The following is a 24121-nucleotide window of genomic DNA, read 5'->3' on the forward strand; positions in this document are numbered from 1 at the left end:
AATCTGGCATCATGATTTGAATCGTCCGCGAGATGGATGACAATGCGACAGGAAAGCGAGCCGAGTATGCCCTTCTCGAGACGACATAGGACATTGAACTGGCCGTGCCCATGATCTCGCTCTGACAAGCTGACAACGTGATGCTGCAGGATTCCCTCCCAACCTACCCATGACAAACCTCCGAGCGTCGGGTACCCGCACCTTTTGACTTCGACAGGGACCCGTCATTTGCGAGTGCGTCAATGCACGGACTCTGTGATGATTTCAGCGGTTGGAAACAATGCAGCAGAGTCAACTGTTCGTCACGAGCCGATTGATGATAATGGTGCACGTTGGTACCCGTCCACATGGAGATATCGTTTGCTTCCCGTCAAGCTTCTGCTGGGGCCTGGGAAGCCCATCATGATCAATGCAATCTGGAACAACGAGATTGTTCGTCACGTGACATTGAATGTCGCAAGCCTCCCGTCACATTCCCGAGGTTCTCGTTGTGCATCTCCCGCCGGTACTTGGACCTCCACCGACGCAAAATGACCTGAGCCCATGGCGCCTCACAAATCTCCGGCGCCCTCACCTCAGGCACCAATCTTTCTTGGCACTCTGGGACTCACGACATGGCTCCCCACTGCTGTGCTTGGCCAACGTGAATCTCTATCTGGCCAGATGCGCCTTTTTCATCTGAATCTCAACAGCACAACACCAGGTCGAGGATGTGGCTTGCTTGCTGTGCCCTGCACGACATTCCAGAGTCGCTGGCCCCACTCGCTCCATGTTCTCTGAGGCAGGGGAACAGCTGTTCGACGGTTTCAACACTCCCGACCAATCAGCGGTCAAATTCGAGACCGGCCTTGTTAACAAAGTGCCTCCGTCATCCCGCTGCCGAGGCCGCCGAATCTTCACCGACTTCGGTATCTGGGTCTCCCCATCCAAATTTGAGAACAGCCCACCAGATGTGGTATCAAGGGCTATACGCGGGATATAGCTGACAGGCTGCTGCGGGCGCGCATCTACCGGTGGCTGCCTTGCTGCAGTCCGTGATAAGGGTTCCGTAAGGATTCCATGGACGCGATTGCTTCAACCAGCAGGCTTAGTGTCAATGCCTGGCCCGGTCTAAAGATCGTCAAGGTGAAACATCCGAAGCTTTCGATGCAATCTCTTGATCCCAACTCTAAGCGTAGCTCTATCGCTGGATGCGGGCGCTTGCGGAGCTAAGCGTTAGAAGCTTGTTCCCTACCTACGGGTATTTCTTTCTTTGCTGACTGTTGTGCGACAGGCAATTCTTTAGGCCTGGCGTTCAAGGCTAACACTCAGTCAAATGTGATGACTCGACATGTTCTCCCTTGCAGTTTACCGAGCTGCGCAGTGCTGTGATTCCACGTGTCGCCCCTCATGTTGTCTTCTGAGTCCCGTTGTCCAGGTTGCGATCTCGAACTCCCATCACCGTGCAGAGTCTTGTTTCACATCATCGTGAGCCTTGTTGCACGAATGTCTTAAGACAGCTCTGATCTCCACACCAAGATTCCTCGAATAGTCCAGAAGCGCGATAGCCAAGATGATCAGGTTGGAAGAGGGGACCCTTTAATTGCGTTCGTATGTGGGACCAAAGAGAGAAGTGAGCGCGGTTCTCGGGCTTGTTGATCAATGCGAGAGGGCGGCCTCTCTGAAGTGCGAGATTACAGACTTGGTCAAGTGATGAAACGGATGAACAGGGGTTAAGTGGATGGTGTTTCTGCCTGAGGCCACATGATGCCGAACAATTTGCGCCACAGGAGTCGAGGCTTAGCCTTGTTGTGTGAGGCTGCACATAGAGGACAGACAACCTGACCCAGAAACTCGGTGCATCAAAGGGGGAAAGAAAGAGAGGGCAACCACTCATCAAGCGCCGACTCCAACCACGAGGCTTGTAGAAGCAAGACAACGCCTACGACATAAGCCTTCCTTGGCTCTACGCGTCGGTTGATCGGCCCCTGGTATACACCAACATCACCAGAGCCCGGCACGTTTCTTGGCTGAGTTGGACATCATCCAACTTCAATACCACCTCCCTACCAGAACCGTCTTAGACTTCGCACCCAGATATCTCGACCGCGATGCCGCCCCGAATAAATATCCCGCCGGTAACGCGCATCCTCCTCATCGCGCTGCTCGGCCAGTCCCTCCTCAGCGCCGCGATCCGATACCGACAATGGACCGCCCACGCCGACATCGTCATCCCCTACCTGACGCTGGTGCCGCAGCTGTCCATCATCTACCCGTGGACCTTTATTACGTCGACGTTTGTTGAGAGTAACGTTTTCACACTCGGTATCGCCGGCGTCACGCTGTATCATGGAGGACGCTATCTGGAGAGGGCCTGGTCTTCGGCCGAGCTGGCCAAGTTCCTGGCCCTCGTGTCCTTGATCCCCAACTTCCTGACACTCTGCGTCATGGTTCTCTTCTTTACCCTGACGCGCAACGAGAGCTGGACGTATGTGTGCTCCAATGCTGGTAACCCGATGCGAGATTTGGCTAACGAGATATTCCAGTCTAACTGTCATTGCCGGAACGATCCCTGTTCAGATCTCCTTCCTCGTCGCCTTTAGCCAGCTCGTGCCGGCTCATACGGTGACTCTCTTCCGCGGCATCCTATCCCTCCGAGTGCCCCGATTCCCACTGGTCTACATCGGCATCGTCTTTCTTCTGTCTCTTACTCCTATTCTTACGAGGGCCGCCCTATGGCTCGCCATCTTTGGTTTCCTTACCAGCTGGACCTACCTGCGATTCTACAAGACCGTCTTCCCCGACCTCGAGTCGTCTCAGCCCGCCTCCCAACGCGGCGATGCGAGCGAGACGTTTGCGTTTGCCGAGTTTTTCCCCGGTCCCGTGAAGCCTTTTGTGGCTGCGGTCGCTGACCAGATCTTCCTGGTACTGGTTGCCATGCGGGTGTGCACACCCTTCTCCCAGGGTGATGCCTCCCGAAACGACCAGCGGATTCACCGTAACGCCCCTGGAGGTGCCCGCGCCGAGGCTGAGAGGAGGAGGGCCATTGCGCTCCGAGCTCTGGACCAGAGACTTCACGCCGCCACTGCCAACCAGGCGGCGACGCGGCCGTCTGCCCAACCTCCCAACCGGCCCTCGGGTCCAACTGTGCAGAGTCAGCCCCAGCCTGCAACTCAGACGGCCATGACCTCGTCTCCTGGCCCGATGCTGGGCGAGACCAAGTTCGAGCCCGACCACGACGACTCCAAGGGCTAAGGGTTTGGCTAGCATACAGCAGCCCTGTGTGATGTGTGTCGTGTACGATGTACGATTCTTTCTTGAACCTGGTCAACGGATGTCGATATGGGAAACGGACAACAGCAGCAGCAGCAGCGTGTACTCGCTAGCGATGTTTTAATAGAGAAAGAGTGTATGGACGGGTTGGTGGGCATAGTTAGTGGAGCACTGGTGTTAACACGGTTTCTGGGAGGTATTTCCTTTTGAGTCTGTGGCCCTGATTGGGGTGTTTTTGCCTCGAAGAGAGAGGTTTCCAGTATTTAGGCTAGATATCAATTTTCAGCAGGTACATGGGCGAGGTTTAGAGTGCCTTGGATGTGACCATGCGGGAAACTTGGGACGGATAATGTGAGACGGCTGCGTCAACTTGACGCCAATTTACTTTGTTGGTGTCACTTGGCTTCTATGTGGATGGTCATGTCTTATCAGATGGATGTGAAGTGTGGTTATGTTCATGACCAAGTGGTCAGGTGGACCAGTCGATATCACCCGTGATGGATGTTTTGAGAGTAAAACAAGACGAAGAGACATTACCCATCTCTACTCAATAAAATCTATTCTTATGTTTCGATAAACCGAGAAATCAACGGCCGCTATTATTCAAAGTTGAACATTACTTGAATACTCGACCCCGGATGCAGGGTAGGTAACCCGGAAAGATCATGATTGTTCGGATCTAGATAACCCCAGAAAAGCGTGGCTTTCCCAGGGGCAAGGGGTCATGCTGACCAATCAGACAGACGCAATTTGCATGCTGTGTCCTCCCTCGGCGATGACGACTCCCGGGGAGAGCTGTCAACTTTTCCCCATCTCTCGTGTTTTACGAGGCCTTTGTACGAGTGGGAACTGGCTCAATTGCACCGGCTGTGTGTCCGAGAGTGCTGGTCTTGCGTCTAGAGGGGTGGACTACATCGCTCCTCTCATCAACATGGGTTGGCCTTACGAGTTTGTCAACCTCACGGATGAGGAGAAGCACCAGCGCCGCATCGCCCTTGAATACTACGCCTACGTCGCCTTCCTCTCGGCCTTTGCACCTTGTCTCGTCTCTATCTTGGTACGACTCATCGCCCGCGTGCGCCGTGCCCGACGCAGCCAGTACAGCGAGGTGCCCGGCTCGCCAGGGGTAAAGGCTCGCCAGCAGAGATGGATCACCAGGATGATTGGGAAGTGGTCTGCCGCCCAGTGGTGGCTAGGTGAAGATGTGTACTTTTTGGGATCGCGTTGGGGACAGCGGGATGAGTGGGTTCTTGGTGTTGCTTGGACGTTGTGGATGTTGATCCTCTGTGTTCGGGGGACGGGCAAGGGTAAGACATTGAAACTCGCCGGCTGCCCTTAACGATGAGGTGTTTCTGACTATTTATAGACTATCTTCACCTAACGAAGCGCTTCGGCATTATCGCGACTTCGCAGATGCCCATACAGTATCTCCTGGCCCTCAAGGCGCTCAACCCCTTTGCCTTTATCTTGCGCTCATCTCACGAGCACCTCAACCGGTACCACCGCGTGCTAGGCCGGATCATCTACTTCCTGCTCATCCTCCACGCCATCTTTTACAACATCTTCTTCTTCGAGTCGGGGATCTGGGTCAAGCGCTTCTTCGCCCCGGTTGTCTTTGCTGGCGTTGTCGGCTTCACGGCGTTTCACGCTCTTACAGGCACGGCCATGGCTCGTGTGCGCGAGTATTCGTATCGCGTCTTCTTTGTCACTCACCTCGTGGCCGCGTTTTCTATTCCGCCTCTGATCTACTACCACGCGCACTCTGCCCGGTTCTACGTTGCTCTGGCCGTTGGCAGCTTTGTCGTCGACTTGGCTGCGCGCAAGATAACCACCATCACCGCGCCAGCTGTTATCGAAGCCATCCCTGGGACAAACCTCGTCAAGGTCTCGGCCACTATGCCTAGCAGCAAGATTGCCAAGTATCGAGCCCGTCCAGGATCTCACGTCTACCTCAACATGCCATCAGCTTCTCGCCCGGGCATCGGCCAACTCTCCGCTCCCCATCTGCTCTTCGAGTTTCTCTACAACCCCTTCACGGTGGCATCAACCGACGAGGAGACACATGAGTTGACACTGGTTGCACGCACGCGTACTGGACCGATGACGGGCCGCCTCAGCCACTTTTCGTCAACTGGGAGCGCTTCGGGTAAGGTCGAGCTCAACATTGAAGGCCCGTACGGCGTCATAGGGAAGACGTTCCGTGATCTCATCGACTCAGGAATCAATCGTGTCTTGCTAGTCGCTGGTGGTGTAGGAGCGACATTTGCGGTGCCCCTATACCACGCCATTCTGGCTGAGAACGCCTCAGCTCACGTCCAGCTCATTTGGGCCATCCGAAGTCCTGGCGATGCAACCTGGGCGTCGTCAAGCCCCACGGGAAAGTCCCTCCTCGACGATGACCAGGTGCAGCTCTTCCTCACAGGCGACATGGGCGTCACCGACAGTGGAGTCGAGATGAACAACCTGCAACAAGGGGGCGCTCGATCGGCTCGGAGCCCCAAGAGGCCTGATCTGCAAAAGATTGTTGACGACACGTTCCGGCAGGGGCAAGGAGAAAAGGTCGCCGTCTTGGTTTGCGGCCCCCCTGCGATGGCGAGCGAGTTGCGGAGAAGTGTCACGCCTTGGGTTATGAAGGGGCGGGAGGTGTGGTGGCACAATGAGAGCTTTGGTTGGTGAGAGGATATCGGAATTGGTTGGATTGGATTGGCCTGGCGTCTGGGTTGTTTCAGTTTTCACATGTCTATATAGTCTAGATTTCCACCAAGATAGATGTGTAAGGATATATGCAAGTCTCGTGGTAGTTATGCCACGGCAATGTTGGTCCTTGACCTAAAGCACCCATAGCCTCCTCTTCTCTATGAGCCGAGGTAGTATACAGACAGATATCTATTCTGGCTGATATACATCTCCAGTCTTGAAAGAGCGTGGGCGTAGCTCGATATAGTGGAGGCGAAAACGGACCTGTATGCCAATGAGGTTAACATCTGTTGAGCCGCGACAGTCACATCATAACTGGAATGTCATCAAGTCATATTGCTATGCTCCCTTGTTCTCCCCGTATCAGCGAGTTTTCGCCTCTTTAGTCATAATTCTCAACCACCAACGCCCCTATCCATCTCCTCTTGGCTACCAAGAAGCTCCGCACCCGTATAGTCACTGTCGACTAGGTCTAATCTTGTATCCCCTTTTACAGGGACTGCCGCTAAGTTGGCAAGGTTTATGCATAAACTGAAAGAAAGGGGAATTGAAAGAACAAGGAAACTGCCATCTCTAAGGGAATCGAATCGTATATGTGGTGTCGTAAACGGCATTAACCGACGTCCTTAAAGGCCGTCTCGTCCCCACCTCATCTTGTGTGCTACAGCTTCACTGTCGGTAGCGAGCGAGCTGTGCCATGATGTTCTGTACTTGGACTGCCGCATCACCGTTCGGGGGTGCTCCGTTCGACGGGGACTGCGCCCCATAGGGTGCCCCGTAAGAATTCGGAGGAGGTTGCTGGGCAGTGGCATTGCCACCCAAGCTACCCAAGATTGCCTGTATATCAACCTGCGGCGCGGCGGGGGCAGAGACTCCTGCTGGAGGGTGAACGGGATTTTGACCGCCTGGCTGGATCTGTGACAACAGCTGCTGGAGTGCGGCAGGGTTAAGCTGTCCCACGAGGCTGGCAATGTCGGGACCACCTGCAGAAGGCTGTTGGCCATACTGACTCTGAGGTGGACCAGCTGGGAACCCGGATGTGGGCGGCTGGTGAGGTGGTTGTCCACCGTACGGATTGCTATATCCGCCATTTCCGCCGAATGACTGGCCGTAGCTTGGCTGGCCTCCTGATGCCTTGGCCCGTATAATCACCTCAGCTGCGGTAGAAGGCTCCAGGTCAACATACTGGTCAAACCGAACGTTACTTGAGCCTGCTGAGCGGTCGAAAGCCTGGACCGGAATCCTTCCGAGGTTCTGCGCTCTGAGATCAAGGTCCACCACTGCATGTACACCCTCGGCTGCCTGTCGCTGAACAACGACATCCTTGGGGATTCTGGGATGTAGGTACATGACCTCGGATCTCAGACCCTTGGCCTTGAAGGCCTGTTCCACCCAGTTGACAAAGTCGCGGTTGACGTCTGGCTGGAGAATGATTTGAACGTCTGGCACATCGGCGCCGTACCGCCTAGGAAGATCGAGTTCGCCTTCGTGCCGAGGTCGCCCATAGGGGCTTGGACTTCTTCTCCGGTAGTTGTCCTTGTCGTTGCGGCCGTAGCCTGGTGAGTGTGACCGCCCACGTCCCCTACCACCATCATAGAAGCCCCTATCGCGGCCATAGGACTCGTCTCTCTGGTAATCATTACGACGTGGTGACTGACCGCGGCCTGGCCGGTAATCATCCCGGTTCTGGTGACCATGTCGTTCGTTTCGGCGTCCGCTATCACGCCCCCGGTTCCTCTCCGGGCTTCGGGCTCTCTCCTTTTTGGTCTTGTCCTGGACACGAGATACTTCGAGATCTTGAATCTGTTAGAACACCTTCACTCAATCACCAAGGGATGTCAACTTACGGATCCTGCGCCCCTTGATCTCGATTCCCTGCAGGTTCTCCATCGCTCTCCGTCCTTCCTCTACCGAGTGATATTGCACAAACCCATAGGCAGATTTGAGAGAAATCTGGGCAAGCCTTCCGAATCGATGAAACAGATCAAAGACGTCACGCTTCGATACCTTGTCGCTCGAGAGGTTGCCTGTAGAGAATATGTGAGCGCCGTTTTTGGACGCGCCAGACGCGGATCGTGTACCAATAAAGATGCGAGAGCCTTCAGGAAAGCGGTCCCACTTGGCCTCCGACATGTACTGTCGCTCATCAGCCAAGAACTGATCCCACTGACGTTGGTATTCGGCATCTTGAGCTCGATCAGCAGTATAGGGGGCGGACTGAGGCGGGTATGGAGGGGCATTCATGGAAGTGATGGCAACAGGCGCGTGGAGACCAGAGCCAGGAGGAGTTGCAAAATTGCCCAGTGCATCAGGAGCCGTGGCCGGCGCCCCAGCAGCCACGTACGTGGACGGTTGACCGGGGGTCGGCGGTGCGGCCACACTGGAGGGGATACTGGCATTGATGCCCCCTGGGTGGTGCTGCGAGGCATACGACTGGGGCGCGGCTTGCGACTGGGGGGGCCTCGGAGGAAGAGAGGCGGATGATGGGAAGGCTGACGACGAAGGTCCCGGTTCAGCGGACGGTTCACCTTTGGCGGACAGAGTAGATGGATCTGCGCTGGCACTGGGCTCAGCAGGAGCAGTGAGGTCGGCGACAAGCCGTTGAATATCAGTTGAGGCACTGGGAGAACCGGCGGCGTTGGAGTCCGCCTTGGCTGTAGCTGGAGACGATGCCGGCTGGTTGGAGGGTTGCGATGTGGCCGGCGTCGTAGCACCGCCGAGATGGGCTTCGGACGAAGCGTTGGAAATGGCCGTTGCCACGGGCTCGCCTGGCTGGGCTGATGATGATGATTCAGGAACGGCATGTGAGACTTCTGATGGGCGACTTGTCAAGTGATCGGATGAAAGAGAAACTTGGTTGGATTCTCGGGGCATCGATGATACATCTTCTGGCTGAATGTCCCCGTCCTCACCCTCCTCCGGCCCAATCGGGGAATCAAAGGTCTTTGCGTAGTCGTCATTGCTGTCTGGGAGCTCCTGCTGTGGATGAGGCTCAGGCTGGGGTGCCGCCTCGGTGTCGTCCTCGCCATAGGGGTCGTTGAGGCTGTCGTCATCTACGATATCGTCATCACCGGCCCCCGAGATAGGCTCGAGGTTAGGGGCGCTGCTGGCCGTGCCGTTGGCGGCATCAGCAGCAGCAGCGGCGGCGGCAACCATGGCGTCGATGGTATCGACCGTCTCCTGCAGCGCGGGAACTGCCAAGGACGTGGCAGAGTGAACGGGCGACGGAGAGACAGGGGAGAGATTGGCAGTGGCCTGGATTTCCGCCTCGGGTTCTGGCATTAAGTTGGGCTTGGGGGTGTAAGAGTGATGAGTGGTAGAGCGCAGATTGACGAAGAGAGCCTCTCAAGCGCCGCAATCGCACAAACAAGGCGGGCACGGGCGATGGTGCAGCTGGAGACGGTGGAAATGGGCTCGTCTCGTTAGTGGAAGTGGCCGCCACGCGACGGCCTGGCGCAGAATGACAAGTGGAAGCGCGATGGAGAGATTGGGCCGCGGTCAGAACGGGGGGTGCCAGGAGCTGGAATAGGTAGGTAGTAGTTGCGGGCCAAACGGGCGTAGAAACGAGCGGAAAGAGGATCGGCACTGTCGCAAGAGCGCGATGGACAAGAAGCAGGCGACGACACCGACTGCTCGACAAGGAAGCGAGCAGGTAGCGACTTGCGACGTCGGAGTTGGGTGTGTCGCACCGGACGAATGAGTTCGCGAGTGTGGAACACCTCAGGATGCGGCACGTGAGAGCAAAGCGATAAGGGCTAGAGGTTCCTCATCAAGTCAAAGAAAGGTGCTTGGCCTGGACTCGGCGCGACAAAGGAGTTGTCGTGGCCGCAGAGATTGGTCCTCGGGCGAAGCGTCGATGTTGGCGTCAGGTCAGTCAGAGTCTGGCGATAGGTGAAGATGAAACTGGGAAGAAGTAAGAAGGCTGGGGCTTCGGGGTCGAATGAGGCTGATCGGGCGCAAGCTTCAACCCCGACAGGCGGGAAACGCTAGGCTATTTATGGCAAGGCGGTCAAGTGCCCCCGACACGGCAGTTTGTACGGGATGGGGGCCCCAGCAGGACCTTGGCCAGCCAAAAAGCAAGCAGCAACCTTTCGCCAACCGTTGTATGTACTTGGTCAAAAGGCTGCAGCTGGGCTAGAGAAGGAACTGGACTTGGGCAAATCTCTTCGGGTTCTTTCTGTCGGAGTTTTAAGCTACGCGCGTGAATGATGCTCCAGCGACAGTTGACAGCAGTTCTCAGGCTGCGGATACAGCCCCAGCACCTGCTAAGCCCTCCTTTTGCCCCCAGATTCAAGAGATACCAGGCTTTTGACGCTGATCTCGACCAAGATGCGCTGGCTGAAGCCCGAGCTTGGTTCCGTTCAGAAAGTGAATTATCGCGACTCCCAAAGGGTAACACCACCTACGCTCGGTCTAGTGGGCCGGGCGGACAGCATGTCAATAAGTGCGCAACACCTCCATAAAAGTCCTCGCCAAATACCGTCGTGCTCACAGACACAAGGACCGAAACGAAGGCCACAACAGCGTATCCAGTTAGAGAGTTGCTCTCGACACTTCCCAAGTTGTTGCATCGTAGCATTCGAGAGTCGAAATACTACACGGCAAAGAGCGACTCCCTTACCTTTCACACTCAGGACTCCCGGTCAAGAGATGCAAATGCCAAAGAGAACTGGAGAAAATTATTGAAGGAGATTTCCTTTATTTACGACCAAGTTGTTCCCAACGAGACGAGCGAGGCAAAGCTGCAGAAGCACGAAGATTCGTAGGTAACCTCTCTATTACTTGTGCGTCATGAGCCGTCTGTTGACAAGGAGAAGTCGGAAGAACTGGGACACCCAAAGGTTGAAAATGAAGAAACAACTCTCCCAAAAGAAGAAGGACCGCAGAGGGCCACCAACTTGACTGAATAGCTTGGTGAACATGAAACACAGCCCATGAAGCAAGTCGAGAGTTGCCAAGACGAAGAGGAGAAATCGAAAGATTCCGCGTTTCGCAGCTGGGCCTTGTACATATTGAAGGGGTCGTGCTCTTGTCGTCAAGTGGTCATGGCGGTCATGGCAATCTTAATGAGGTGAAACGAGACGAGACGAGACAATTGATGGCAAGAAAACACACGCGACTGTAAAGACGGCATGTACAATACGCATCGGTGATGGGTTAAAAGAGGAGCATCTATAGGAATTCAAGCATTGCACATTCCATACGGGCGGTTAACGGCCGTTATCAATCGTCGACCATGCTGGTACCGGGCCTATATGATCTACAGCTACAGCGTCACATACCTACCGATAGAGCGGATGAGATGAGACGAGACAAAACGAGACGACGAAGCGAGCGCCTTGATCAGGTGCCAATACGTACATCGGATCTTTAACTGAAAGGGACCAGAAACCATATGATGCGTCCAAAGGTGAAACCCCCATGATTGCCGCACCATGTTCGGCAACGTTGCCGTTTTGTAGCCACAAGACAGGCTCTCGTCCTGCCTTTATTCCTGCGATTACGACCACGCCAATCTGCTGTACATACAGTACAGACCGTCCTACATTGGCTCGACCAAACAGATGGAACTCCCTGAAGCCAGACTTGCATCTAGACCGGCCCCCGTCAGCCTTTTTCCAATCCTCTTCAGCTGGGCCCTCCCTCGCCTGACTATCCCTCCTCCGCTAATAAGGCAACCCCACCTTTAGATCCATCCATCCCGCCCACTCGATCACTGCCCGACCGCGCTCCCTCTCCCCACCACCACCACCGCCAGACAGCATCTGTCTTCAGCTGCTGACACTCTTCCCTCTTCAGCCGGCCGGCTCTCTTTCTCATCATCTCTCCTCCCTCAGCAACGCACTCCTCTGGAAAGAGTGTCCATCGCCGCCGCCTCCCCTCGCGACAACACCGCACGATATTCACGCCTTGCGCTCTTCAGTTCACCCTCTGCGGGGCATTGCGATATTCCACCTCTCCCTATACCTCACTCCTAGACGGGGCCTCACATTACAAACCTCAGCATGGACCCCGCCGCTCGTCCACAACCTCAAGTCCAGCCTTGTAGATACAAGGTTGGCAAGACGCTAGGAGCAGGCTCCTACTCTGTCGTCAAAGAGTGCGTCCATATCGACACAGGCCGCTACTATGCCGCCAAGGTCATTAACAAGCGCTTGATGGCTGGTCGCGAACACATGGTGCGCATTGCCTTAGTATCCTCCTCTTCGTTGGGTTCTTCCCCTTGCCCATCGAGGTCGAATATTCCTTTCTTGAAACACCTAGTAGCTTATACGAAATGTGCAATATAGGTTCGCAATGAGATTGCCGTCCTCAAGAAGGTCTCCATGGGCCACCAGAACATCCTCACTCTCGTTGACTACTTCGAGACCATGAACAACCTCTACCTCGTCACCGATCTTGCTCTAGGAGGCGAGCTTTTCGACCGAATCTGCCGAAAGGGCTCGTACTTCGAATCCGATGCCGCCGACCTCGTCCGCGCTACACTCTCCGCTGTCGCTTACCTTCACGACCACGGAATTGTCCATCGCGATCTCAAGCCCGAGAACCTGCTCTTCCGCACCCCAGAGGACAATGCTGACCTTCTCATTGCCGACTTTGGTCTTTCGCGAATCATGGACGAGGAGCAGTTTCACGTTCTCACTACAACTTGCGGTACTCCAGGATATATGGCTCCCGAAATCTTCAAGAAGACGGGTCACGGCAAACCCGTCGATCTTTGGGCGCTGGGTGTCATTACCTACTTCCTTCTCTGCGGTTATACCCCCTTTGACCGCGACTCCGACTTTGAAGAGATGCAGGCCATCCTCAACGCCGACTATAGCTTCACCCCGATCGAGTACTGGCGCGGCGTCTCAAGCCACGCCAAGGACTTTATTCGGCGCTGCCTGACCATTGACGCTACCAAGCGCATCACAGCCCACGAGGCCCTCCAACATCCTTTCGTCGCAGGCTTTATCAATGCCGAGGGCGAGAGCCAGAACCTGCTGCCCAACATCAAGAAGAACTTCAACGCCCGCCGGACCTTGCACGCAGCCATCGACACTGTTCGCGCCATTAACAAGCTCCGTGAGGCACAGAATGGTCTGATGGACGGCGCTCGATCCAAGGAGCCCAACCGCGGTGCTGCACGGCAGCCGCAGCCGCAGCAACAACCCGGTGTTCGAAAAGACGACAGCGCCATATCCATGACCAACAACAACAACCAGCCTAAGGACAGTGGCTATGGAACACAGACTGAGACTGACGTGGTCATGGGCAACACGGGGGCCTCCAACGTCCCATCCGCATTGCAACCGGGCAATAACGGGAACCGCATCATCGAGACGTCCAAGGGCCTCTGGAGCGGACCTGCCATGAAGAGGTAGAACCGACATGCGGGAGATGCCCATGCCATTGGTACATTACGAGGGAGGATTCAAAGTCAACGGAAATTAACATGATTTGTGTCTTTTCGCCGAAGGAGGGATGAAAGTTTTCGTTGGGAAGAGGCCCTACGGGTTCAAAGTCAAGACCAGATAATGCAGGTTCATATTGGCGATTTGATGAGCAAAGTGACGACTTGTTGATGCACGGGAAGACGAGGAGCATGTCAGCGATATTGTTCTTGAAGTCACTGGACTTGAAGAGTGGGAGTCTTGAAACGGAGCGCAGGCTCGCCGTTTGAGGAGAAGAAAGGATGATGATGAATCAGCACGGTTTCATTTCTCTTTTTTCTTTAAATTCTCAAGTTTTCTTGTTATACCTTTTCTTTTTCTGTTCCCTTTTCTTACATGTCTTCTTTCCTCCTTTCTTGTCTTGTCAGCAGCCACGAGACGCTTTTGGAGCAGATACCAGGGACCACGCAGCCAAAGTCGAAATCAAAAACACTGGGGAAAACATGACACTTTGCAGACTTTGTGCCCATGTAACTCACTTGTTGGGGACTCGCGTGCGGGAAGCGAGAGTTTCTGTGCCGCTGATTCATCTTCACGTATGAGACCAAGATAGTTGCGGATATGATGAAACTCAAGCAGCCCGAGTGTCAAACTTTTAAGGTTTTATGGGGCCATCGACATTGGATGATACGTGAAAATTAAACATGAACTCTACATCTGTTGTTGCAGACTTCCAGAGGCCGTTGGTTGATCGATAGACGTCTCATGGGGGGCCATGATGGGAGCCAAGATTCCAACAACCAGCATATTGTTGTCGTTGAACTGGCTCAGTGCTGCAAGGTTAATGGTGATTTGAACATCAGTCGTATGAAATAAAGTATCTCGCTGCTGAATTGACCGTTGCCAAGTACACCAGACACGGCATGATCAGCATCATGATTCCAACGTAACCAAGATTGAGTTCAAGGTTACCATTAGCAACACCGAAAAGAAAGTTGTCAAGAAAGCATAACAAGCAAGCAAACAAACAAGTGACAGTAAATGGTCTGTCAATTCCCTTCTAACTCCTAATGTCTAGCGAGTGGTATCTTTGGTATTCCATTTCCTGTTCACTCCCCGAAAAGACGTCCGCCTCCTAGCGCCGACAGGTTTTCATTCTCCAGAACCGTCCGAGGCTCAGCCATCAGCGAGCCAGAAATGAGTCCCTCCTTTTCCCATCCCCATCAAGAGGGCGCCGTGTGTACCTTGTCCCCCTTGGTCTGGCCTCCAGGCTCTCTCTCTAGCGAGCGTCTCGATGCATGGCATGTCGTTCCCATGCCCACGCACGAATTAACCTCCTCTGCATTGTATACATTACTCTATTCAGATCCAGGTTCGTCCCTTGACAGGGTATAACGCATTAAGTTTGGGGCAAAGTTGCTCCCTGGAACCCCATTATTACAGTATCCGTCTGGCCCTGACGGCCCTGCGCCAGAATCCAGCATCTGCCGTAGTAAAACAAACACCGCGTTGCGCCGAGTCGCTGTGCTGTAGAATGCCAAAGATTTTGTCGAAAAAATATGTAGGGTCGAAGATTAAAGTTGGGGTTTCGGGCATTATGTTCGTAAACTCCCATCAACGGTGGAAGTGTTGTGGGATCAAGTCGTCCAGAAGATATTAAGACCGTGTTGCTGAATCGAATCGATTACCGCCCAACAACCACCTCGCTCAGTTCCACATCGCGGGGTCGATTTTGGCCCTCCCAGGAATGTCCGTTTTCGTCCAGATCCATGAGCATGTGGGGGAGGGCCTCCTCCGACAGGGTTGGGCTCAAGGTTCCGCTGCTGGAGCTGTAGCTAGAGGCACTCGCTACAGTCCAACCATCGCTAGAGTCGGCCCGTGGGCGTCCCAGCAGGCCAAGGCCGAAGTACTCGCCGTATTCCTCGTCCGTAATCGTGTTGCGGTCGCCGTACTCGACGTACTCGTACTCCCAGCGGGTAATCTTGTCCTCCTGGTGTCGGGGCAACCATCGCGCCTTTGCCACGTAGAAGAAGGAGGCAGCAATGAGACCACCGCAGACCAGGTCGATCGCGTAGTGGTGGCTGAGGTACATAGTGGCCCACCAGACCCAGCCAGCGTAGAGGATGAAGTAGGTGCGGAACTGGGGGAAGCAGTGAGTCATGAAGAGGGCTTCAAGAACTGCATTGGCAGCATGAAGCGAGGGGAAAGCGCCAAAGGGCACGGGCGCAGAGCTGAAGTTGGTTGTGTACAGATCAATGCCGAAAATTGCGTCAATGCGAGCGAGTCCGGCGGGAGATCCGGGCATGCCGTACGCAGCAGGCTCAAGGCCATGCTCGTTCTCATACCAAGGAGGCGTGCAGGGGAAGACGAGCTGGATAGTGACACCGAGAATGCTCATCCAGCCGAAAGTGCGCGCGAAAACAGGGGTGGTGCCAGGGGCGCCAAAGATCCAGAGAATCAGCGCGCAGACGGCAGGAGCACCGAAATGGCACAGGCCATAGGGAACCCAGGCGAGGATATCGAGAACCGGGTGTTGGTGGGCAGAGAGAATGCTGGAAAGGTTGGCGCCATAGAGGACGTTCTCGAGGGCGGGCAGCACTCGGACCCAGATGTGAGGTCGAACCTCATAGGGGATAAAGCTGGGAGGAATGAGCATGCGAGAAGACTGAGAAGCTGCGGAGCGTAAACTTACCGGCTACAAAAGAAATACAGAAGCCAAATCCAGATCATTGACGACGGGAGGAAGAACTGGCGAGTGGCAGGCATGAGCACAAGCCAGACACCGCCGACCACGGCCAAGAGCTTGACGCCAGGGGCTGGAGGAGCGATCCAGAGGCAGAAAAGTGCGAGGAGCACGAGGAAGACATATTGAAGATCTGAAGTTGCCCACTTGTGCTTCTGGAAATCGCGGACACCATCCCAGGCATTGAATGAGGTCTTGAGACCAGTGATCTCCTCGTTGCCAGGTCCGGATTTTGACTTGGTGCGGCGACGGCCGATGCGGTATCTTTGAGGGACCGCCGTGTTCATAAAGGGCAAATTAAGATGGTCAGGCCAAAGAAGCTGCAGCTTCGGCTTGCCAGAGAGGGTGGGAAAGTCGTTCATTGTGACCGTCGGTTGGTGATGCTGGTCGAGGGGGTAACGACGAGGCCGGATAGGCGACAGTGATTGTTGAAGCGCAGGGGGGTTTGGTCGAGGAAGAATCTCGTAACTCGTAGTCGGTGTCCCAATATGAATACCCAAAAACTACCTCATATCCAAGTTGACCAATCCACACAAACACTCATTCAACGACCGTCGGAATCGTCGGGGTGGTCGTCTGCAGCGATGGTTGTCGAAGCGCTGGCGAAGGGAGGGAGGGAGATAGCACGCAACAGGACGCCACACAGGAAGATGTGAGGCTAAGTACCTGAAGCCGTGGAGAGAAGGAGGAGGAGGGATGCTTAACAAGGTACGAAGGTAAGACGAAACCAAGCCGAGGATCGAGAGAACAAAGGGAGGGAGGAAAAGGGAACAGAAGGAGAGGAGACGGGTGTAATATGAGCAAGTGGAGGAGTGGAGGAGAGAGGGATCGAGAAATGATGACGAGTTGCAGGAAGCGTGGTGCAGCAGGGGCTGCGGCCGGGTGCTTTGCAGCGCTCGCAGCGCTGTGCCGACCAAAGTCTACAGTTGACCACTTACACGCGCACCCACTGAAGGGACGAAACGGCAGGGCCTTGTCCAGTGGGCGCTACTGGAATTAGCCTCGCAACAAAGGGGCCCGCAACAGCAGCAAGATTTTTTCTTCCTCTTTGCACTCGGGCACTCGTGCAGGCAGCGGACGCCGGATGCTGCGGGATCAGAGTCAAAGCTACAAGGGCCCCGGGTACCGTCAAGCCAACAAGCCCCAGCGGGGCCCCTGTCGATGGGGGACCAGGGTGGACTGGAAATTGCACTGGGGCCGGCGCCTAAGCCTGTTTTGCGCCGTCGTGAGCCTTCTCTGACGCTCTGTGGTTGCCCCGGGAGCCAATCAGGCGACGCGCCTCGACCAAGTCGCGTGTGCGCGAGCCGACGAGACCAGAAGCTGCTGACACAGCAGAGCAGAGCAGAGCGGGCAGCACACGGCCGGGCACCGCGGAGGAACGGGGTTTACGGCAGCCCGAACGACGGCGTATTACCGTAATTTCCTGGCAGTGTGCGCCAAGACCCATTGGCGGCTCATGTCGCGTGAGTGAGGGTTCCCTTGCTAACTAACGCTGACTGGATTGCGACGACATCGTGTGCGCCTAGGCGAGGCAGTGTGTGATACGTACGCACGTTTTCCCCAGCCGCAAAAGCTGGAAATTGGATATGGCCATCTGGAACAATCATTGATTGATTACGGAAGGCTCAGATGAGAAAGCGGCGTGGTTCCTGTCTGGTCTGGTTCGGCAAGCACGGCCACCGTAATGTGGAGTGGATGAGGACGGGAGGCAGCCCACCCTTTTCCCTCGATCTCGCACATCATCCATCCTTGGCGGGCTGCCGGGCAACCTGAAGAGCCGTTAACGACGGGTCTAGTGGTCCAAGAAAAAATGGCATACTTCGTAAGTACTCTGCCTTTTTAATCCGCGGAACCATAGCACAAAAGGCTTATGATGATAAATCTAGGATGATATATAGGCTTTAGAGTATAGTTTATTTATTTTATATTTTTATTTATTTATTTTACTCTAAATTGCGTCTCTATAGCCCGTCAAAGGTATCATTACCAACCTACAGTATGCCATTTTTTTTTTCTTGGTCTGGGTGCGGGTACCTCGGCGACGCAAACGAGCAAGGCCTGGGGGCATGTCAACCCTGTTTGAATCATGGTGGATGATGCTCACTCTCAGCGACTGCATGCAGACATCCATGAACAGCACGTCGGAGCCTGCCAAGACCCACGACCCCGAGAGCGCCGATTCGATGCTGAGAGAGTGAGATTGGAGGGGGATTCGCCGACGTGGACACTCGCACAGCACAGCCAGCTCAACCGTTTTGCTACAGTACAGCCCATTCCATGGGGTCCGTTAGGGAGCCCTGGCGCCCTGGAGACTCTGGCTCTTGGCTCAGTAACTGCACTACACAGCCGGCTGCGCGTACTGTGACAGTCGATGAAAGGACAGCTGTGACGACAAGACGAGACGAGACAGCCCCCCGGCACTATGGGTCGAGCGATTGCCTTTCTTTCGCTTTCATCGATGAAGCAGCCGTGTCTCTCCGACCCACTCCTTTCGCTCCTCTCATTGTTTCTCGGGCGTCCTCGATGAGCCTCCTCCATTACTCCATGACTGTGGCTGATTTCAGTATAAACGTCACCATCAGAAACGGTCGACAGTTTACTGTCTTAGCTGGCTGCACAGCCTCTGGGGCCTTGGCGGTCGGGTCATTGTGAATCGTCATGACTGTGGCACAGCGACCTGGAACCACGCACTGCATAGATTTGACTGACCAAGTCGCCAATCAGCTTCACACGGGAGCCAGGCGAGCCTTGGAGCTCAGCAGGCAGGGTCTGGAGAATGAGATGGGGTCGCAAGAAAATGACGATCACCCCGGCTCAATCTAACATCACAAGAGGACTGTGGGTACAGCATATCCTGACTGATGAACATTGGGCAGGCATCTCGGCAAGCGACATGTGCTGGCAGTCAGTCAATGCCCTGCCCAGCAGGGCTAATACGGCATACGGGCAATACGCGGAGCTGGGCGGAGATGCCCATCGACATCCATTGGCAAAACCCGCTGAGGTCATGACAATTCTCTTTTCTGCAGAGTTGATCAGATCCAAGGCCCCGTGACCATCGAGACAGGGCTTCTACGCTGCAATGCTTCCACTTGTGCATCTGGTATCTCATGCTTTGGATCACTCGCCCTTTGTTCAATGCACGGCCTCTCCGCTGGCGTCAGGTTGAACAGGACCCCTCGGTCGGAGAGTTTCTGTTGAAGGGTCTTGTTCGACCTTTGACGGCCGAGCTACGGTGCATTCCGTTAGGTGGATGATGCAGACGATGATGGCGCCCAGGCCCAGACGAAGAGCTAGGGAACAAGCAAGCATGGGAGCTCCACTGGCAAAGTTTCACAGGCGCAGGCCGAGATGGACAACGGTGCCATTGGAGGCAGAGACAAGGATCAGCTTCTCGGCGCGAGGAGCTGGGGCCACTGCATCTTTTTTCGCACCAAGTCGCATTTACAGAGCGAGTGAGCGAATGGCGAGGTTAGCGGTACTTGTGGTCGAGGTACCTTGTCTCTCTGTCTTTCTCGAGCCAAACATGTGGAATGCTTTCCGTGGCTGCCGTGGCTTTCAAGCTCTCTCACACTTTGACCTCCACACCCACACGTCTGGTCGCTCAACACCACCACAGCCCTGAAGCTGGGCTCCATGATGCCCTCTGATGTACCTCGTCCGCGGAGGCAGACGGGAGAGGTACTTGATGATCGCTGATCCTAGCTGCATGTCTGGTCGGCAGCGGCGCACCCTGCATGGCGTTGGCGTTCGACCATCAAACATCACCAGCCTCTTCTCAGCAGAACAGCACAGTAGCACAGTCAGCTGCGACCAATCTGCCACGGGCGTGCTCTCCTCTCACCCCAAGCAACCCATCCATTAACTTCCAGCCCGTCGACCGTGTTGGCCAATATCACCACTTGTCTGCTGAAACGGCATCAAATCGTGCCAAACCAATCAATCATGTGCCCATGTTCCCTACCCCTAACCGGTTGGAGCAGCGACCGACTTGAGTCTCGACTCAGCCCTGTGCCTCCTCACCCTGCAAAGCAAATCATGAACATTTATCACATACGACCAGAGCGAGGTCGCTTGCTGGATGATGCGCGTACTATAACGGTTCGATGGTTCGGTCTTTTTGGCATCATCCAGACCCTCGTCCCTTCACTCTCCCACGCGAGTAGCCGCGCGCCCTCGCCAATCCGTCACTCAGGAGACACGGACGAACCAGGATATGTAGCAAGCAAGCAACCCCACGAAACCTCGGTCACCCATGGGTTGAAGCCTCGCTCGGTCTCGGTCTCGTCGTCGCTCAAGGGCTCGCCATTGCTACATTGATAATCGCCTCGGCTCGTCCGGATGCAGCGGAGGAATTGATTCTGCGGAGTCAGTCAGCAGCACTCGCATCAGCAGCAGAAGCGACCGCTGAGCCTCTGCCATTGAGAGCGGCAGGCTAGCTGACCTAGCTCCTCTTTAGTACCTTTAAGCCCCATCCTCATCGGACGGTGACGTCGCTTCCGTCCGCCCTACCTACAGTAGGGCTTGCAGCCGGTGCTTTGCACACTCCGAGCCCGACTCCCACGGGGTTTGGATGGAGGCTCTTGAGACGGCCGCTCGGTATCCCGGCCATGGGCCGCGGACAGGCTCTCCCATATGCGAAGCGCGGATTCCATCTAGTGCGAGGGATCCGAGGGTGGAGCGCCTCTAACATCGGGATTCGGGGGACGGACAGCTAGCTGCAAGGCCAGCAGCGGAAGACCAGGGGTTGCTGAGATTAAGAGGAGGGCCAGCACCCAGGCTCCCGCGACAGGGATGCGAAACTTGTCCAGCTCCCTGGAAAGAGAGAGAACGAAGAGAGACCTGGTAGAGAGCATGGTCCCTTGCGTGGTCTTGATGACGGATTGGATGCGTTGGTCGACAGGCTGACGTTCCTCCTGCAATCTCTAACAGGTCGACGGCCAACGAACGAGGCCCGTCACCGCTCATGGCCAGACGTTTTGACGTGTCGTGATGCGCGGCTTCGCAGCATTTGAACCAGTTTGCTGGTCCTGGCCTAGGGGATCAGCCAAGGGGACCCTACCTGCGCACGAGACACCCATCACTTTGAGGCGCTAGTCCTCTTGGCCCCATTTCACATATTCAGGCGACCTGACGATCTCATGGAGACGATAAGATGAAGGGCGGATTGATCCTTTCAGCCCGATCCCCCGGGATCGCGCGACTGGGCACAACGGTGAAATAGGGTTGATTTCCTTGGAGATTACCGCCTTGCCACTCATTAACTGGCAGACAATGGTGAAAGGGGGACACGGAGTGAGATGGGCTATCAGGAGACAGGGCCAGCCCCTGCTCGAGTCTCGATAGACGGCAGTCAACCTGGCACCGCCGCGTCTTTGCGTGATATCACACTCGGCATTTGTCGAGCCTAACGGCGCGGCGCTTGAGCTTGGCCCCTCGTTTCGATTCAACGACGTGCGTTGCAGGTTCAGTGAATTATACAGTAGTTCAGGCCGCCATCTCTGGCCGGTTCGAGCGGTCGGTCACTGGCGGCCAGCATTTCCATGTTTCGACGACACCGTCATGCTCGCGGCGCTTCTCATTGGGGAGAGGAGGTTCCAGACCGCCAACGTGTGAACCCATCGCCAAATGCACAATGACTGCAGCGAGCGTCCTCTGCACCAATGCCTGGTGGGTGCCTCCCTCCCTGCACCCAAGATATGGATCAAGGACGCCAGCTGCCCAATGGACGCACATGGTGTTGAGAGCTCTGCCGGGACGTTCCATCGGTGACTGGTGGTTGGTCTAGCTGCAGTCCGGGTGCCCTCGTGAGCTACGACAGCAACACCAAGACGTATGTATGCATGATCACTCGAGGATTCCAAGGAAAGCCCGGCTTTGTGATGCGCAGGAGAGGCGAGGCGGTCAGTGCAACGGTTTACAGCAAGCGAGCGAGCCGCGGTTGAAGCTATGCTCATGCTGCTGATGCTCACGCTTGAGAGTCCCATGCTGCCTGTCTCGTCTCGTCTCCTTCGCCTGAGCCAGGGTAATTAAACGCAAATTTCATTTACATTTCGCCGCCAACGACGAACGTGTCGAGTTCCCACAACGGGCTGCAATCATTGTGAAACCTGCGTCGAATTCCCCACTTGGAGCCACGCTGATTTGTTCTTTGCTTCTTCCTCTTCTCTCTCTCGGCCGATTTTTTTATCACTCATTCGTTTTAGTGTCTAGTTCGAGACCTACCAGTCGAAGACGGACCAGCATAAAAAAAAAATCTCTTCACAAAGATTTTGAGGCGAAAGGCCGTTGGTCCGTCCGTGTTCGGTACTGTTCGGCCGGGACTTGTCGGCGTGGGATGTACGTGCACACGGAGTTTTTCTAGACTCGTCTCGGCGGCGAGTGTGGGACGATGCTAGATGCAGGCATTGCCGGGTGATCTCCTGATGTTTTCGACCTCGAATGCCGTTCGCCGGTTCTTCCGACAAGTCCGCAAACGGACTTAAAAAAGTGATGAGTTGCGAAGTTTTCGAGCCTCGGCTAGTGGACTCAATCACAGTAAATGACTCTCTGGTGATTTTTTTTTTTACTTTGACGGGCTGTCCTCGACCAATAATGGATCGAGTCGAGAAGAACACGAGTTGCCCTTGAGAGTTGCATCTTGAACCCTTTTTTGTTCCCCCTTTGTCGACTTGGCCTCGTGTCGGCCACGTGGGTGGAGATGCTCCCGGCTTTTCCTGCTGCACGACATACACCTTGCTTGCCTTGCTTTCCGCCATCCGCTGTCATTGAAGGGAAAGAAAAAAAGGTTGATATGGTTCCCGTCTCTCGGTGGTACTTGCGGTTGTCCTAGTGATTGCTCTATCTGTGACAACTATGAATATGCAGTACGAGGTTGGAGTGATGTTGTACAGGAGACACTCTTCACAGGTGCATGTTACACCATCGTCTACCGTCTACTGAACCTCGAACAAGGTTATCTCTTCCTTGACCTATGCATAGAGTCCGAACTCTGAAGAGATAAAGGCCCGTCTCTATGATCACCAGCCCCCAGAGTTCACTCAGAGATACCGCAACCAGCCGCGATCGCCGTTGATTATCGCTGCATGAACTACGGCGTAGATCTCTATTAGCTCTATCCTGTTTGGCTGACGATGCTCGCTGAGCCGCCGACTAAGCTTACACAGGCGCGGCTTGATCCCGTGAAACTCTATGTGAAGATGTGTGTGGTTCCAAGTGTCATCTGCTGCAGAACCTTTCCCCAGCCATCAACATCCCTTCAGAAGATTCGCCAATCTCTGTAAGCTTAAGCTATGATTACATACTGTGCCGAAACCTTGAGACGAACGTTGCTATCAGCGTCATCAGGTTGGTTGGCTGGGCCAAACTGTGTCCTGCAGGGTGGCTTGGGGGTTCGAGAAGCTTTAGGCGACCTGCGTCGAGTGGGAAATTGGAATGGCGTTTTCGAGGGGTGGGGGATGGACGCCATCGTTTGAGCCACCGGTCAGAAACTGACGTGGCGGGTGAGGCTTGGAGGTGGTGATCGTTACATTGATGTGATGATGTTGATAGTTGGTCTTGGTGGTTGGGATGTTGAGATGCGTTGATCGGGGAAGAAGTGCCTAAGACGGCAAAAGGCTGGTCTATATCATTATGATGACGGTATAAATAAATGTACGTATCACCTGAATATGTTAGGTGGTATTATTATGAAGTGCAACTTTGAAATGTTGGGATTGAGAACGTCATTTCGAGCCTCTAGGGTGGCATCACGGCTCTCAGACCTGAACACCGACCACCTACTTACCCAGGCAACGAAGGGGACAAACATTAGAATTGGCTGGCAAACATATCACAGTTCACGGGGCCTTTCAGGTTATGTTATGTGATTGTATTCTGACATTGATTGGTACACATCGTAATATCTACACCCACCCTCTCTCTCCGACCTCGTCTACCTGCCCAGTCTCGCCCTCCGATGATGGCCTCAAACCAAAAATTCCACCACGAGATGCAGGCCAGATGAATTATCCGTTGAGATCCCCTTCTCGTCTCTTCCTTACTGCTCAAATCG

The 24121-nt window shown here is 54.8% G+C and overlaps 6 protein-coding genes across 6 annotated transcripts; 3 read left to right on the forward strand and 3 right to left on the reverse strand.

Moving 5' to 3' along the window:
• Positions 1-2090: 2090 nt before the first annotated feature.
• Positions 2091-3234, forward strand: MRS44_000609 (uncharacterized protein; the record flags this gene model as incomplete). Its single annotated transcript, XM_046280661.1, has 2 exons — positions 2091-2467; positions 2526-3234. The coding sequence occupies 2 exons, from the start codon at positions 2091-2093 to the stop codon at positions 3232-3234; spliced, it is 1086 nt and encodes a 361-aa protein (XP_046138512.1).
• A 949-nt stretch (positions 3235-4183) lies between these two features.
• MRS44_000610 (uncharacterized protein) lies at positions 4184-5928 on the forward strand (the record flags this gene model as incomplete). The annotated part of the gene is made up of 2 exons (XM_046278200.1): positions 4184-4559; positions 4619-5928. The coding sequence occupies 2 exons, from the start codon at positions 4184-4186 to the stop codon at positions 5926-5928; spliced, it is 1686 nt and encodes a 561-aa protein (XP_046138513.1).
• A 690-nt stretch (positions 5929-6618) lies between these two features.
• Positions 6619-9231, reverse strand: MRS44_000611 (uncharacterized protein; the record flags this gene model as incomplete). Its single annotated transcript, XM_046270519.2, has 2 exons — positions 6619-7745; positions 7797-9231. 2 exons carry the CDS (start codon positions 9229-9231, stop codon positions 6619-6621), a joined length of 2562 nt encoding a protein of 853 aa, XP_046138514.2.
• A 2723-nt stretch (positions 9232-11954) lies between these two features.
• MRS44_000612 (uncharacterized protein) lies at positions 11955-13316 on the forward strand (the record flags this gene model as incomplete). Its single annotated transcript, XM_046267440.2, has 2 exons — positions 11955-12128; positions 12240-13316. 2 exons carry the CDS (start codon positions 11955-11957, stop codon positions 13314-13316), a joined length of 1251 nt encoding a protein of 416 aa, XP_046138516.1.
• A 1693-nt stretch (positions 13317-15009) lies between these two features.
• MRS44_000613 (uncharacterized protein) lies at positions 15010-16430 on the reverse strand (the record flags this gene model as incomplete). Its single annotated transcript, XM_065624123.1, has 2 exons — positions 15010-15964; positions 16018-16430. The coding sequence occupies 2 exons, from the start codon at positions 16428-16430 to the stop codon at positions 15010-15012; spliced, it is 1368 nt and encodes a 455-aa protein (XP_065479839.1).
• Positions 16431-21555: 5125 nt separating this feature from the next.
• On the reverse strand, positions 21556-22025 carry MRS44_000614 (uncharacterized protein; the record flags this gene model as incomplete). The annotated part of the gene is made up of 2 exons (XM_065624124.1): positions 21556-21840; positions 21885-22025. 2 exons carry the CDS (start codon positions 22023-22025, stop codon positions 21556-21558), a joined length of 426 nt encoding a protein of 141 aa, XP_065479840.1.
• Between the last annotated feature and the right edge of the window lie 2096 nt (positions 22026-24121).

The sequence above is a fragment of the Fusarium solani genome (assembly GCF_023522795.1).
Source record: "Fusarium solani strain SB1 chromosome Unknown bctg00000000, whole genome shotgun sequence".
Classification (NCBI taxonomy): Eukaryota; Fungi; Ascomycota; class Sordariomycetes; order Hypocreales; family Nectriaceae; genus Fusarium; species Fusarium solani.